Source organism: Brachionichthys hirsutus, chromosome 6 (assembly GCF_040956055.1).
Source record: "Brachionichthys hirsutus isolate HB-005 chromosome 6, CSIRO-AGI_Bhir_v1, whole genome shotgun sequence".
Lineage (NCBI taxonomy): Eukaryota > Metazoa > Chordata > Actinopteri > Lophiiformes > Brachionichthyidae > Brachionichthys > Brachionichthys hirsutus.
Window position 1 is genome coordinate 3980401 of NC_090902.1, and position 17910 is coordinate 3998310.

A 17910-nucleotide genomic window follows, 5' to 3' on the forward strand; every position below is an offset into this window, starting at 1 on the left:
GAAATAATACATATACTCAGCTCCAGAAAGCTGGTGATATCCAGTTCCAATGAAGTAATTGCACACTGCTGGCACACACTGATTTAAAATGACGCATTAGGAAATTGAGAAATATTCATTATAATAGTACAATTTCACAATACTCCCTCTAAGGACCATGAATAACTCAGAGTTTGTCTGTGGTTGTCCTGGCAGAAATACTGTTCTGAATAATTTGGCACAGCAGACTTCCAGTGGAGGGCTTAAACGAAACCTCTGCCCCGTGTTGCATTTTTGGAAAACTTCTAAATCTGTCCGAGGTGAATCACGTTTCTTGAGAATGAATGGAAAGATACTTTTGAAGAGAACTGCAGCAAAATCCTCCGGTTATCTATGTGTAAATGATGCACAAAATGCCTGCAATCCAGGGCAACCCTTTAGAGGGCACTCATTGAGATACGTTTAAATTCAAAAATGCAACCTTAGAGTCTTATTGGAGGACACAACAAAGCTTTATTTCTGTTGTAAAATGCTAATGCATTTTCTAAATGCTTCAATGTCATGTAGAAACTCAAATGATCCAAAATAGTCACTTGCCTATAATAACGTGTTTCGGTTTCCTCTTTTACTCCCTGGCATTAAGAACCACAGAGTGCACACAATGTACTGACTTTTGGTTGAATCAATGATCTGTTCTCTGTGCCCCCCCCCCCCCCCCCCATCCAAACAACTGTTGATATTCATAAACTTTTCCTCTTTACAATATTCCTGCAGTTAAGAGCTGTGGGTCTCATATTGCGCTGCCTTATGAGGCAGAATATACTATATTCTAGTGCTTAGAACTTCAGAAATATTTTTCCCCCGTCATTGAAGAGTAGAACATTGCAGGAGCCAACACAGTTTCATGGCAAGTAGGATGGAAGCGCTCCTTGACTGGATGACTGAACAATTTGATATCTGTAGCTGTGTTATTATCTCCGCCAACATGCTTTTGCGGGCCAATGGAACAATTTATTTTTGGCAGTGATGTGGATCATTACATGTCGACAATATTCCATTCATGATTTGCTGCCTGCTCAAGGTGTCCATCAGGGAGATGAGTGAATAAGAGCATGCATCTGCAGTTCTCTCACCAGGAGATGGAACCAGGCTTCTGCAGCAGCGACAACTCGTGTTAAGATAAATCGTTTAAAGGGGAAACTTCTTTGGGAAGTTCACTTCATAGTGAACATAGCAAATAAGATGGGGGAGAGGGAACTGAGCCAGAGAGGACAAATCCAGAGTATTCCAGAAGATTAGATTTCAGGGTCTTCAGCATATGTTTAGCAGGCTTGATCTTATAGCTCACTAACTGTGGTGTCGTCTATGATCTGGCAGTGTGACGGTGGTCTCATGAATAGATCTTGATTGTGATGAGAAGCAGCTGGGTGTGTGTGTGTGTGTGTGTCACCTGCAGGCAAATGTTAGACATGGACATGAGGAGGAGAGCGTTAATCAAAATACTGGTCAATCAAGTTTGAGGAGGATCTCCAGAGGCAGATGCAAAACTGAAGAGGAGCGCACCCAAAAATTGCAAACCTTTTACTCCAGCTTTTGAATAATGGGACCAAAAACGAAAGTGTTTGTATTTATAGTGTGTGTATATGCCAACTCAGATTTTACGGTTTTTAATTACTACTGTATGTTTGTTTACAAGCACAGGCAAGTGAATTTCTGTCCTCTTCAGCCAGCAAATGGAATAGTAGCTTATCACCATTCCCAGATTGGAACATGTAACGGCTGAGCTACAGCACCAAGCAGTTTTTCAATGACATGTATTTGGTATATTTATGTCTAGGAGCAGCTCTTCAGTTAAACAAATCAGTGAAATCCGTTTGTGGCCTCACTGAAGCCACAATGAAAAAAAAATGAAATGACTGGAATGGCTTGTTTGAGTGCTACAAATTGATTTACTGTCTATGCGAGGAAATACATGAAATGTAGGAAATGAATATTTTAATTGGATCCAATATGCCAATATTTCCATTGTTACTGGTTTACAGCTATAGATCACAGTCTCGTGCCTGAACCACAGGCTCTTAGACAGCTGTAATATACGGTAGACCTCAACGGGATGATACAGAGCTAATCAGAGCATTTCCATGACCCAGTAGTTAACAGTCATTGCATCAGGGCGGTGATTTCTACTGCTGTGCCCGCGGTAGAGAAGAAGAAATGAAAGAAGAGAGGATAGGTTTCATGCTTTAGAATATGCAGGTAGCAACGATCAAACTCCTCGAGAATTCTCAGGTTCCACACCACGGAAAAAGATGTGCACAATCAATCCTGCGAAACGCAAAGCATCCATTTTTACATATCATAAATAATTTCATAGCAGAAGAGGATGGATTGCTTCCAGTGGGGAAAGACTCGACATCATTAAAAGTCCCAGGATGTGATCTCATGTGTGGAGGTTTCTTTTGGCCAAATTATTTCCTCATTAATGATGTAAAAATTCCCAGTCGCTGTGAAGAAGCCAAGAAGCCTCAGCTTTATGTTTTTTGGGAGCATTGTTATTGCTTTTGGGATGTTGATCCATCGCCCTGCTGTTCTCATGGTCTGCATCATAATGAGCCTGGAGCTGGATATCTCTTGCAGCATCACACATTTGGCCCACGGAAGAGGAAGGACGCTCCCGGGGTGTCTGTGCCGCACCTCTGCAGAGTAAATCCCTGCCTCAGTATATTTGCAGTACGTGTGACCTTAGGTTGTGGGAAAAACACGTGTTTGAGGTTACAGAAACAACATATGGTGACGTTGTGCAAAGTGAAAGGTCGCCTAGAAGCTGATGTGGCTCTTTTAAAATGTTACAAGGCTATAAGACAAACAAAAACGAAAAGGATATAAGTCTGTGTTTAAAAATAGGTCATGAAACAAACCTCACATTTTGGTGCTGACCTGAATACTGGGGCTAATCTTTCCGTAACTCTCCTTAACATCACACAATGAGATTAATTATGCAAGAACTATACTTCATGAATTCCTGTGGTGTGCTGCAGCATGGTATCACATGTTATGCTGTCAAATTATTTTCAAAATCCCTTTTGTTAACATTTTGTTGGACCCATCTGTGTTGCATTGAAGCAGATTTATTGAATGAATAAAAAATAAATAAAATGCTTCAATGCAAATGTAGGTGCTGGGGCACCTTTATTATGGCGATAACAGGAAAGCAGGTGGGATTACACCACCTGTCTTGTATTTGATTTTTTGCAGAGGTTCTCAAATTATTCATTTTGTCATTCTAGAAACGCACAGCTCAGTGTTTACACGGTAAAATTAAGTACATTTTATGAAGCCACTTTTCTATCAAATTGCACTTGAGCCATATCCCCCCCCCCCCTGCAAGCTATAATCCAGACGGCTGTTTCGACTGGGAAACTATGAATTTCAGAGCTGAAATTTATTTGGCCGCTGTTACAGTTTATTTATTATCATTTCATTGAAAGAATGTCTTCTGGTATGTAACCTATGACATAAATGTCTAATGCTGCTTGTCTGAATAATGGATTGAGTGTTTCATTGACATTCAGTGGTTCTGTTTACAGCTAACAGTGACTGCAGGACATAACCAGACTTGAAATGCACAATTTCATATTTTTCTGTGTAAAACAATAAACAAATGCTTCATATTACTGAAAGCTTATCGGCATTCATTATCGAAATAATGATCAGATAGATTATTGGCAAATCAAAGTCTCTCTATGAGCTTTCATCTGACACGCTGAAGATGAGCAGAGAACGCCGTTTCCTGTCATCCTACCCGGCGTGCATATAAGATCTGTACGTTTCATTCATCAATCACAGCGCTGTAAGCGTGACTGACAGCTCTGAAGATGACAAATAGCTGCTCAAGTTTGTGATTTTCCAGGCATGACTTTCACTCGTCCTTTGCAATCACATTTGGATGCTTGAAAAACGGCTCGGTTTCTACACACATTGAAAATATTGGGTGTATGGCTGCGGCCAGTGTCAGAATCATGATGTAATACTTCATCCCGTGTTGACTGAGGGTTTCTGCTCCTTATAATCTCCAAGCCGGGCCTTTGGGGTCCTGATACCTTTGTGACTATGAGGGACTAAAAGGTCATGGAGCTACTGCAGATCACTGCTGATGTCCCATGGGTCCTGCATGATTGACAACACTCTCTGCTCTGGAGTCAGCCTTAGCAAAATAACATCTGGCCACGCTGACCCACTTTTCACCTTTTGTCATCTTCATGTTGTCTCTGGGATTAATGGTAATTTCTCTGCGGTGATGTGCTTTTTAAAAGCGTATCTGCGGAGACACCAATTATTGATAGTGCAAGGCCAGCAAAGACACAAAATCGAACTGAGGAGTCAGCCATTGGTGTTTCATTAAGGCCATGCAACACTCTTAATTATTTTACAGTGACAACAGACTACACTGTTATCTCACGTCCCCAGTGTGGACCCATAAAAGTGAAAAACAGAGGAAAGCCCTTCGATTGATTGTTTTTAAAGATTGAAAACGACACGTTGCATCTCTACTGCAGTGTCAGGAGGCGGAGGCAATCAGCTGAAAAGCCCCATCTCGAGATTCACGCTTTAGCTCGTCTGTTGCTTTATTACAACACGACAGACGGGTCTCAAGGACTGGGGTCATGCTGGGAGTCCGAGCAGCACAGAGGGCGCCGCTGTTAAAAAGGCTCATCAGTAAAAAAAACGCCCATCAATCATTGCATTAGAATGAGTGGGCCCCTCCCCTCCCGTAAAGACTGCTGAGTGACAGCCACAGCTGGCAGGTGCTGCGACTTTATCGCAACATTAGACCCGACAGAAGGTTAACACTTAATCACTTTGTTAAGACAGTGCTGCTGCTGGCCTGTAAATATGTCTCCCTTATTAGTGCCAGTGGCTGGTGAAAGGCAGCACTCGATCGCGCTGTTGGTAGCACCATTGGATTATTCTGTTGTTGGTATCTCACTTTTGGCATCGAGCTATAATCCAGCACAAACACAGTTCAAACGTGAACTCTTTCAGAAAAAGCCTTTTAAAGGCATGATGCTTAATTCATGTGTCATGTGGTCTGCTAGGGCGATTTATCACTGTCAGAAAACGCTTGTTCGAGCAAGTTGCACGCCTTAAAACATAGCCTCAAATGTGTTATTCAAACTTGAAGTCAAATGAGATGTTTTTTTAAGCTCAAAACTACAATTGATAATTAGACCCCTGATTAGTTCTCATTCACCAGACTCTTCATGTTTTACTTCATTATTTCTTCCTTGATTTCAAGACTGTGTAGAATAAGAAGCATGCAGCTTCATACACAACAGTGAAGCATGTTCATTGTTGAGAACAGCTGTATAGATAATGTTCGTCTTGATTGTGTACAGAGTGAGCTCTTCCGGTGTGAGGACTTACCGTTTCTCAAAAATACACTCTAGGTTTTTTAGTTTTAGGTAATTTTGGTTTTAGACTGTTGGTCAGACAAAAGAAGCAATTTGAAAAGGAGTCTGAGTTTTGAAGGTCTATGAATAGATATTGTTGTGAGGTCTAGAAAAAACTTTTAAGAAAGTGTGTACATTTTTTGGATCATAATATACAGGATTTGTTCTTCCCCTACCTGCTTCAAACAAAAGACCCACTGCGGTAAGGAAAAGATCCAACACACAGTAAGTTTCCATTTACCCTGAGAAGCACAAGATGATTAATAGTGATTACAAAGCTTGGTGCCTGTTAATGAAGTAGTCCACTATTATTGGGTATGAATGATACTTACCGTACTTACACTGTGCTCGACACTGTCTCTATCTATTTTAGATAAGCCGTCATTTGTATGCCACGGTTGGTCGCTGCGAGTTCTGCTCCGTGCTGCAGACAGCCGCCAGTTTCACAAAGTGGAAAACATGACGTGTCACGCGCTCTCCTCTGCAAGCCGAGGACGATGCGCTGATAAGCGTTGCAATCGTTACATTTCAAGAGTCGATTCATTCATTATGCCACATTTTCCAATTGAAGATAAATGTTGCGTGACATTGAGAGTGTACATCACACGCTGGCATTGGCTATGGGCACGACTACAGCTTTGTCAGAGGCTCCACTCACACGGTAGCAATGCCATAGACCTTTAAGAAAGGTGGTACGCACAGGTGGCACATTTTCCCTACTGGTCCTCGGGCGGACCGAGAGACAAACTAAAACATGGCAACATTCATTACAGGAAACTCCGAAACCAGGAGTTAAACAAGCGTTTATCTTCTTAAACGAATGGCTATAGGATTCAGTGATCCATACATCTCACCAAACAACCAGTGGACCGTGAACGTCAGGAATCGCTCTTCTAACATTTATGTATATCTGCTTTTGAGCCCATGAAATGACAACACAAAGCCTGAAGGTACACAAAAGCCTCGACACTTGATCACACTTCGAGGCAGGCGGAATCAGAGGAACACTGATGGATGATTGCGGTCAGGCTTGTGCAATTTCAGCACAACTTGGAAACACATGTTTGCAGCATGTATGCTTGCAGTTACGTCCCGAGTGAGCCTGTGTGATGAGACACGCCGTCTAGCACAATGTCCAACAGCATCAGGAAAAGGGTTTGACCTGCAGTGAGCTTCACAAATGCTCAGGTTTCCAGCTGTTGTTGCTGATTGGAGAGAAGGATTTACTTCTCCTTTCTAAAGCTTTTACCATGTTAGACGTCCCCATGTTAGATGTGTGTACTTGATTATTGCATTTGAGCTGAAGGATAATGCCGCCACTCAAAAGAACGTTTTTGGCACTTAATGTTCTGTGTTGTCCTTCCATGAAGGATGCTGAGTAACATTGCACATAATAAGACTGGAACTTTTGGACCCTTATTTGCATTGTAAAAAGGCTGCAGTTTGGTTATTTTTAAGCATAAAACCCATTCGGGTTACATCCAAGAGATTATCTTCTTTGGGTTAAATTAAGAAAGTATATATTTTTTTCCGGTATGGTAAAGTACCTGAACTGGATGACCTTCAGCCTTCCAACTAAAACACAACTTTATGTTGTCTTGAGGCTTTTTGTCTTCTTGCACGTACACCTTGCACACATTGTGTTGGATGAACTTGCTGTTACATTTTTCCTTCCATTTTACCCCCCTTGACCACAACAAGCATTTTCTTTTTCATATAAAATATAACGTTTTCAAAATAGCAGTTTAATAAATCTGATAAATTTCAGTGTGGAGAAAAAAGGCAGAGCTTTGGGAATTGTATAAGTATATTAGAATGAAGGCTCTGTGTAAGAAAAATCACCAAGTCATTTTTCTGTCACCTCTATCCCTCTTCGGAATTACTCATTTTAAATTTCAATAAAGTTAATAACAAAACAAAATTTGTTTTTTTGGCGAATGACTTTGGCATCATTAAAAAGTGATTGATGTTGTTCACAGCTTAGCTAATTAGTTGGAACTTAATATGCAGCAATTCTTCTGAATTTAATATTACATTTGGCATCAATGATAAAGTTAATATCTTTGTGTTGTGGACTTGAAAAAATGAAAAACATCTCACCCTGGACTCTTGAGATTTTTCACTATTACCGGTATATATTTCTCTTGATTGGCTAAAGCAAACTATTTATTGATTCTGATGTAACCGGATGGGATGTAATTAGGCAGGCAGGTGTGGGAGGAGCACCTGTGGCCCATTTGCCACTGATTGGGGGGGGGGCGTATATAGGTGCTTCCCTTCCCTCGTTCCCTGTCTTTGTGTTTTCCCCGTCGAAGGCAGGTTGGCCGTAGACTGTCACTGCCTTGTCTCTCCTTTTCTTTTGTTTGTAGAGTGTTTCTAAGGACGTTTTTAGAGTGTTAAATAAATATTTTGAATTGTTGAATGCCGTGCTGGTCGTCACTGTGAGCGGACCTGTGGTTGGGGAAACCCGCTAAAATGAGTTGGGGACCAAAGGAACAAAAAAATAGGTCTTTAGGTTGCAAGTCCTAAAGTGGCGTTGTCGGCAAAGGTCGGACCGTTTGGCCCCATATGCCCAATGCCACACTGAGAATTAATCCAAACAGGAGTCGACAATGGAAATTTGCCTCTAAGCAAATACCAAAATTACTTTTGTAAAGGTTCAATTTTGTGAATTAAACCAACTGAACTATGAAGAGGAAGACAATAGTAATTGTTTTGGTTCTTCACTGTGGAATCAACAAGGCAGTGAACTTTAGTACATGATGTGGTCACTGTTCCAGGAAGCTCACTGTCTGTTACTAATCGTTGTCCTGCAGTGTTTCTTATGGTTCAAGAAGAACAACACATGGTGTAAATGTATAGTTTTCTTCTGTGTGTGTGTGTGTGTGTGTGTGTGTGTGATCACACTGCGGTTGTGACTCAATTAGATAAAAAAGAAAAAAAAACCTCAAATCTGGTCTATTCGTTGTCTTTATGTGTTTATTACTTCACAGACAAAGGGAAATACATTATAGATGGAGGGCGAAGGCTGACCTTGTATTGTCCCTTTGGCCAGAATCTAAAAAATAATGTTGCCTGTTAGGTCTCTCATGTTCTGTTCGTAGTTCTGTCCACCCAGACTTAAACATCTCCACAACTATTGGATATGTTTAACATTTAATCTGTAGCCATCATCAGTTTTTAATTAGTTTAAAATACTTTGAGGTTTTTTTTTGCCAGTTTCCTGCAAAACTAACAATTTTCTAATTAAACTAATGTGAACATGATGTTTAGAGATAAAGATTAAACATTAGAATGTTAGTGTACATAATCAAAATACATGGTAAATGACATATATCTGTAAAATATCAGCAGACTCAATGTAGCGCCTCGGCCAGGCCTGTCTAATCCTCCTCTACACACTGAATTAGTTTAATGTCGCAATCCTTAAATGTAATCAGCAAGAACAAAATCCTTGTCACAAAAAGTCCCTCAGTCTAGAGAAGTTATCATCCCCAAACATCCCACAATCCCCCCCCCCCCCCCCCCGGCTATGAAAACCCTCCATTCTGGTGGTGATGTGATCTCCTGTGACTTTAACTGGACACTTCTGCTATAGTCCTGTCAAAGTTGTTGCAGATAGAGTTTGATTAATGTCATCAATTACTTAATGCTACTTTGAGTCCCAAACCCTTAACCTCCCAGCGCCCTGAGCGCACGTGTTCTCGTTAATGAACTCAAAATTGCGACTCGCGCTTCTCAAAAGAATCGGTCGAAGACCCGCTCCCTCCCTCTCTCTCACACACAAGTCCCAGTGTGGACTTGAGCTGTCATTAGTCAGCATGTAAACTTTAATTCTGCATGATCTTTGCAGCTCTGTGGGCCAGTCAGCATTTAAAATATCTGAGTTTCTCTTAAAATATTGGGGGGGAAATTACAGCCAGCAGTGCTAAGAAGGTGCAGCCTTCAGGAATGCCTTGCCAATGGAAGGCAGAAATCACAAGCGGCTGCTTCCATTAAAGTAAAAGCACAGCTTTAATCCAACTTTCAAGACGATCTATTAATTTTGACTGCACTGAAACAAAGGTGACAGTCATTAAGTGCATCAACACTTTAGAGCTTGACTCCACGGCCTCGTGGATTTGCAGGATGAGAGGAGGAGTGAGGGTGACGTTCCAGCTGACTTAATTAAGTCTCATTTTCCGTTTTATCTCTCATGAAGTGGATCATTATGTTGGCGAGCAAGGGTAACTGATCAGCCAATCTGCTCCTGATTTATGTGGCAGGGAAAACCGAGGACTTTACTGAGTCTCAGAACAAATTGATTAGTGACATGGCTAATTGGCTAAACCCACTCGTACATCGAGACAGGCTTATTGGAAAGGTTGACTCAAGCGTCTCATTTGCATTCGTGATGTATGGCGTCTGTTCACGCTTCTGCCCGGGCTGTGCAAACTGACACGCATAGCACGAAAGTCCTGGGACATCTACCCTGCGTTTGCAACTGGACATCTGGCCTTCCGGGCCAGATGGCAAGAAAGAAATTTAGTGAGAGAATGGATTTTTGTTTTACTTTCTGAATGCAACATTTCCCTTCATTAGTTTGGGAGTAGTTCATGGATCTTTATGAGACAAAATATTGCATACAAGTAGTTGGTACCTATTTGATGCAGATAGGCTTAGGGAGTTGGATAATACCTGATTGACTTTAAAGGGACTGTCGGACATTCTGTTCTAGTAAATATACATGGAGTGTAGTACGTCTTTCATTACCATTTGTCTCCTTTCATCATCGTGATGGAATGATAAACTCCAGACTCTCCAGCTGCAGTATTGGTGCATTGAGTTGACAGTCATTGCACTGCATTGGCCTTTCCCCATGGCAACAGACATAGACTTTGGTTCTTTCACTTCTCAAAGTTTGCTATACTCTTTTTGTGACACACACACACCTACCTATTATTCCAGCTCTCTGACTCATAGAAAAGTACTTGGCACTGAAATGAATAGTTGTTGAGGTTGTTTTTCAGCCTGAGACAGAGAAGTGGGCAGATAGCGACATTCCCGTCTAGAGCTAAGGAGCTAGCATGGCTTTAATCTTGACATCGACAGACTGAAAGCCATCGTTCCCACTGTGATGTCGGTTTCTCCCCAAAATTAAGACGCACGATGCGTCTCCAATTTCGGAGCAACAGATCGAAGACATCCATCAAAAACATTCATAGAAATTCCGCTGGTTGATGTGAAAGGAATGCTGTCGTGATTGCTTTCTGGCCAGGTAATCTCCACTCTGGGTTCACACGATTTCATAATAATCCCACTCATGTCTTTTCTATTCTTATTGCTGACACTGGTCTCTTATATCTCATCTGGCCTTTCCGTACATTTGACTTTTAAACTTGAAGTCAGGAAACGCAGACAGCATAAAAACCACATGACGGCTGTGTCCTGGAAAGAGAGAGAGAGCAAGATAGAGAGAAAGAGACGGAGACAGGCAGTAAAGTTGTCTCTGAATGTTCTACATATATTGGTGTTAAAACCTTTAGTTTTTTTTTATGAGAACTGCATGAAGAGGAAAAATAGTCCCCGAAGCTCCACATGAAGCATCAGCACCACTGAGCCCGAGAGCAACGTTTCTGCTCTAGTCCTTCAACAGCAAATTTAGAATGGGGCATTTTAGTATGTACAAGCACTCCTCATGCAGACTTTCTGTCTTGCTGTTACGCCTCCAATCAGCGTGTGTTTCTGCTCTCTGTTGTGCTCTGAACTGTGTCTCCTGTAGCTCTGTTGGAGGTTATCCTGGCTGGCAGAGACTGCTTGATGGCTGGAGAATCCTGCTCAAGCGATGAGACTTGCAGTCCTCGTCTGCGGACTTTGCGTCAGTGTGTGGCAGGCAACGGCAGCGTGAAGTTGGGCCCCGGTGCCAGAAGCCAGTGTGCCAACGCAGTGTCCGCCCTATTATCCAGCCCCTTACATGGCTGCCAGTGTAAGCGGGGCATGAAGAGGGAGAAGAACTGCCTGAGCATCTACTGGAGCCTTCATCAGTCCATCGTACATGGTCAGTAGGATTAACCGATGTCTGTACATTACAAAAACAGAAGGGTCCCCCCATGCTTAATTGCAAAAAGTACAGTTTCGATGAATTACAACATTATAGTATTTAAACCAGTTTTTCCGTCTGTGTTTGCTATTCCTTTAGGTCTGAAACTGGTGGAGAGTTATCCATATGAGACGGTGCAGAGGGATTACGACTATGTCCGCCTGGCCTCCATTTCTGCTGGCAAGTTCATTGATCTTCATTAATTATTTTCCTACCATTTCATCCTTTGAAGATCTGTTAATCTGGTTTTAACACGTGTCCCAGTGGATGTTGCCTGGACGCGTGCCCACAGCAAATAGAGTACCCCGAAATAGTTACAAAAGAACAACCATTCATCTGAGCATCAGAATCAAAAATTAAATCGTAATTTTGTTGGAGGGCGACATTATCTATGCATGTGTCATTTTTATTTAGTAAAGCTCTCTTTTCTCAATGACAGCTTTGATTATTCATATTGTTGTAATGCTACGAAGCCACCTTGTGTTTAATTGAATGGTGCAACAATGCTAGATTGATTCACATAGAACTCTTTATCGAACTTTGTACATCCTTTCAAGAAACAATTAGCAGAACTGACATTCACTCTATTATTTTAATTTTTTATTTGGTCGTTTCAGTTCCAAACCCCGCAGGTCACATACTGCTACTTTTATTCATAAAAACACAAAACAATGCTGCATTATTACTGTTATTTTTCAACTCATACCTATGCTTGTCGTCTGCCCGACTTCCATCCACAGATTCCGATGTTGGCATGACAACTGTGAATCGCTGTCTGGATGCAGCCAAGGCTTGCAATGTGGACGACTTGTGCCAGAAGCTCCGCACAGAATATGTCTCAGCTTGTATCAAACCCAGTGCCAGGTCGGGGCTGTGCAACCGGCCTAAATGCAATAAAGCCCTTCGCAGGTTCTTTGACCGCATCCCTGCCGACTACACCCACGAATTGCTCTTCTGCCCCTGTAAGGACACGGCGTGTGCAGAGCGGCGAAGGCAGACTATTGTGCCCAGTTGCTCTTATGAAAGCTCAGAGAAGCCCAGCTGCATTACACAGCTGAGGATCTGCAACGCTGACTATGTGTGCAGGTTAGAGGAAATAGACCATTTTAATTAACTCCTATTTATTTCAATGTCAGTCTTTTTCATGTCTGTAACAGATATTACCGTTATTTCTCCTAGTCACTGCCTCATATGGATGACATAATGGATTACTATAATATAATCACAATCCCCCAGTTTGATTTTGCTTAATGATCCACCTCTTTCCTTGTGGTATAGAAAATCAGCAAAAGCCAATGTTAATCACCATTTCCTTTACTTTCAAGTATCCCTTGGATACAATTTTAGGTTTTCCTCACCGTATATATGTCGGACCAGTGCAATGCAATATTATGGCGCTTTGAAACCAGACAAACAGACATTCAATCAACAAGATGTCTCACTGTTTTACCCTATAGCCCTCTACCACCATTGGCTAGAACACCCCAGAGAGCCTATTGGAATAACACATTAAATATTTAGCACAGATAAAGAGCCAGATGGTTCAGAGTTATCGCTCATTGCTATCTCTGGTCATGGCCATTATTTTTCACAGCCCCATTACACTCAGAGGGCTTTGCTAATGATCCCAGGTCTGGGGGATGAAATATATTAGTCTTTCTATCACTTTCGCATTACAGTCCAATGGTTTCCGTCTTCACCCTGGCATATTTCTTTATGTCATAGGGGCAAACTGTTAATTAAATGACTGAGCTACAGTAGAGTTAAAAAAAAGAACCAACAAACTTTTTGTTAACAACAAAAATCCATCATGTTCTTGCTAATTGCATTGTTGTTTTTGTAGGTCTCGACTGGCACAGTTTCAGTACAATTGTGAACCCTTAGAAATGTCTGCCAATGGCTGCAAGCAAGGGAACTATGGAGCCTGTCTTGTCGCCTACACTGGGCTAATAGGTTGGTGCACAGCCGTGACGTAACACACAGTAAGAAACCACATAAATAAAGAGAAACATGAAATGAAATGAGTGCAGTTGGGTGAGAGAATGAATATATATGTGCTATACGCTATGCTAATGAAGGAAGGAAAGAGGCAGCAATGAGTGAAAGTCAGCTGGAGGGTGAATTCATTAATAGAGGGTCGAAGAAGGAGAATTGAATTAAACTTCTAATTCTAATCCAAAAGAAAAGTTCAACATAGTTTCAGATACAAAATGCATAAAAACTTTTCATTCCAGAGTGGCAGACTCCTTACATAATATGACATTTTTCTTTTCATAACATTCTGCAAAAGGAAAAACAACTACCACTTTTTCTTTCATGCACCGGCAAGAGGATTAAATGCATTTCAAGGACCTCGAATAGTGGCCCTCAGCATGAACACACACTTGGCATTTTCATTGCTGTCCTATATTTATTAAAGCACTTGAAATCCTACCTCAACAATAATGACCAAAAATAAAACAGCCACCAAAAAATATATACAGTATGGATATCTTAAAGACTTCTGTGAATAACAGTACACTGTTAAATCATGCGAGTTGGTGTGTTGCCGATTGGAACATACTAGCCCTGTTCAACATGTCAAAATGTAGGAAATGCACTGTCCATTAATGTTTCAGATAATAAAGCCCCATGAATAAAAGTGCAACAACTCAAGGAGGATGCATTTTTAATACTGATTAAGGCCTGTGTGTGGTCTCTCTGCAGGAAGCACAATAACTCCCAACTATGGCGACAACTCCACATCCAGCGTGGCTCCATGGTGCTCCTGTTCAGCCAGCGGGAGCCAGAGGGAAGAGTGCGAGAGCTTCCTGGAATACTTCACCAGCAACATCTGTCTCCGTGAGTGGTTTTAGGATCAGCGCTCTGTCACTGTGTTGACGAAGGTCTGCTTCCGGTCATTAAGTCTGTTTAAATGATCACTGAACCGACAGCTGAAAGATTCTAAATGCTTTCCAATATAAAATGGGGCTGGGCTGTGTGACTTTAAAATACTATCCAGACCATTTCAAACTTTTACCTTGATTAATACCTAATACTTTAAATTGACAAACATGCAGCAATTAATAGTTTCCCTGCTATTGAAATGACACAAATTGAATGGAGTTATTTGCGATAGTAAAATTTAAAATACACTCAGAGTGTTTTGCAGACAGTGTGATGATCTATAACGCTCTCATGTCCAGTAATTGTAAAATTACATCCACCATCTGTTTAGCTGGAAACAGGGAAACATCCATCCTGGCTTCGACTAAAGTTAATATAATCCACCCACCAGCACCTGTTAAACTGACTAATCAACCGAATATGTCTTACATGCTGAATATGCATCCAAAAGCAAGCAATGTTTTGGAATAATGCCCATTTGGAAGAGGCAGATTTATATTTCAGCTGAAATTAACAAATAATGTAAGCATATGGACACTTTCAGTCTCAGACTAATTGCGTGTCATTTATACTGTTGAATAGTGCTTCACAAAAACCTTGGCTCCAGAGCCAGATTACTTTTATTTCGAAGTGAAATCCAAAAAACGGCATTCCCTCATCAGAACAATTTGCATTGATAATCTGCAATGGAGGCCATTCAAACAGATTTTACATGAAAATCAAAGTAAATAAGTTCTATTATAGAAGAAAGTGACAGGATGGAGCTGTAGGGGATTTCGGCGATGCAGATGCTTCCCAGCATGATCAAATAGAGTGATGCCTTTAAATCAGAGAATTGCCAATATAGTCTCTCTCTCTCGCTCTCTCTCGCTCTCTTTCAGTGTATCTGTTTCTCTTTGCCGATCGTTCACTTTGTTTACTCTCGTTATTAATCACCCCCATCATGCTGTTTCCTTGGTAATTCCACCCGGGTGTTCAGACAGTCACTTCTCTGTGAATTTTAAGTATGTTGGCCCTGGAATTATTTTGTAATTGTAATTTTATTAAAATGCCCGACATGACACCTGATTTACTTTTTTTTTCTCCACAATTGGAAATGAAAAAAGTTATTGAGCCGGTCTTGAAAACCTCCCTCAGAAAACGGGTGACACTGCTTCAACCTTTAAACTGGGGTGTTAATTTGACAAACTTTCATTCATACTTTGGGTCCAAGAAAAACACAAATATATGTTAGATTTTCCCATTGAGATCCATGCATTATTGCCTAATTTAGAGAAAAAATAGAAAATCAACACCAAAGAATATATTTGAACCCCCTCAAACAATGATGTGTTTTCTACCTTGGAAATTGGTCAAGCAGTTTTTGTTTAAACCTGCCGGCAATCCAACGAGCAATAAAATGGACACAGGGGAAAACACAACTTGGATTAGATAACAAAGCCATCATAATTGAGCACAAAGGGTTTATTGCAATTTATTTATAGTGTTCATGTTTTGTGATGCCAGTGATCACCTGAAGACCTTTTCTCATTTCTCTTTCTAACTTTTTGCTTTAGACTTTGAATAATGGTTCTTATTACTGACTTCAGCCAGTTTATGTCTGTCTTGAACATGTGCACACAGAGGGTATCTTTGCTCTGAGTGTGCAGCGAGGTGAATCTTTGGCCATCCTTTCCTCGGGCCCTCGGCCTCGACAAGATACAGAGAGAGGCCTCAGAGTTGTTTGGCCATCGCAAATAGTCTATGAGTTAATGAGGTCGATGTCGAGAGGCAGGTGCAGTTTGGATACTTGGAGAGAATACTGAGTATATTCTGTTTTCTGTCCCCTCTCTCTCTTGTCTCGACCGACCAAAACCGAACCAACTCGAGACCACCAAAAGCACTCATGCGATATTTACTCATACGAACAGGCAGTTGGTGTGAGTGTAAAGAACATAAGGGAAGAAAACCTATTGATAAAATGTCACTGAGGCCCAATAAGCTCATGAATTACATGGAAATTGTTATTTAAGGCAGTGATAATATGAGGTACTATGTATGTAATTACCGGAGTTGTTGTCGTTTAACTTTTTAACCTTTTCAATGTGAAATAAAGCTAAATAAATATTAGCTTCAAACCATAGGAAATTATTTTTAATTATGTAATTTAATAATGTAAATTACCTCCGACGAGACGGGATGTGATTGCGGCAGCTTGTCCGTCAGTTAGCAAGATAACTGAAAAGGTTCTGGACGGATCTCGATTTTCGCTATATAAATAGAATTGTAAGGGGAATGAGTTGCTCGGCGGGAGTGTTATTACCCCTTTATAGTCAAACTGTTACCATGTTATTACTGACCTGTGATGTGTATGCCACCCTTCATTCCAGAGAATGCAATCATAATGTCTGGAAGTGAACCAGATCCGCATCCGACTCCCAGTCAGTCCAGTGCTCCCAGCCCCGGCAGTAGAGAAAACCGGAACGCGACTTCTCTACAAGAAACAACAGAAACTACGCGGAACATTCTGGATACAATAATACCAACTCAGGTGTGCATATTGTTTTTGCAGCTTTACACACACATACGTCTGACAGGAGCAAACATTACATAGGATCATTCTTAAATAATAAAGCAACTAGCTCCAGAAACTGGCAAACACTTGTGTTCATGAACGCATGGAACAATCTCTGTAAACAGGTGTATGCTGTCGCACCCCCCCCCCCCCCCGCCTTCCAATTTCAACATCCTTTCACGTTGAAATGCCGCACAAGGTCTTGTTTATCTTACTTTACATTTTTTAATTGCGCCAGGCAAAAGATGGAAAACAAGTCTTGTTGATTTTGATGTTTTTGAAGCTACCTGTGGAAAATTAGGCTGCAGCATTTGGAAGGATCATAATATAAATAAATAATATTGAGATTAGATCATACAGTAATAAAATTTGACTTTTCATTCGACTTGATCTAATCTCTCAACCCTGTTTATTAATCCTGCCCTCTCAAGAGAAATAATGATCAGATAAAACTCAATGCACACTTGATTTGCAGATCATCAGCATTAGACCACACACACACAAAAAACAATCTTGCATAAAAACCGATTTCTGTGCCCCCCTCCTAGGCCCTGGGAAATGAATTACTAGTGGGCCAATCCACCTTGCCATCTGATAGCCTTTCCACCTCTGCCTCATCTCCCAGCCTAATGCTTCAAGCTGCCTTTGGCCTTCTGTTGTGGCTCCTTCTACTCATCAATGGACACTAAAGACTGCAGTGTTGCTGAGGAACCTCCTTTCTCCGAACAGATGGGAGGACCAGTGCAGTTCAGAGGAAAATAGACCATGTGGCGTTACGCCGCCTAAATATGTACAGCGATTCCGTTTTTCTATTCTTGCGTCTTTGGTCCGAGTCTACCTGCCAGTGTTCTTTCAGAGGAATTCTGCATATTGAAGCCAGTCTGAACATTTGTACATTGTCGTTGCAATCAAGTCAAGTCAAAATGAAGTCAGAGTAACGCTTTTGTGGAATAGCCCAGCTT

General features: G+C 41.2%; 1 protein-coding gene across 1 annotated transcript; it reads left to right on the top strand.

Annotated features, from left to right (window-relative positions):
* Window positions 1-2993: 2993 nt before the first annotated feature.
* On the top strand, window positions 2994-17637 carry gfra4b (GDNF family receptor alpha 4b). The gene is made up of 8 exons (XM_068740671.1): window positions 2994-3075; window positions 11191-11466; window positions 11608-11688; window positions 12249-12594; window positions 13352-13461; window positions 14215-14349; window positions 16764-16924; window positions 17497-17637. Exons 1-8 carry the CDS (start codon window positions 2994-2996, stop codon window positions 17635-17637), a joined length of 1332 nt encoding a protein of 443 aa, XP_068596772.1.
* Window positions 17638-17910: the final 273 nt, after the last annotated feature.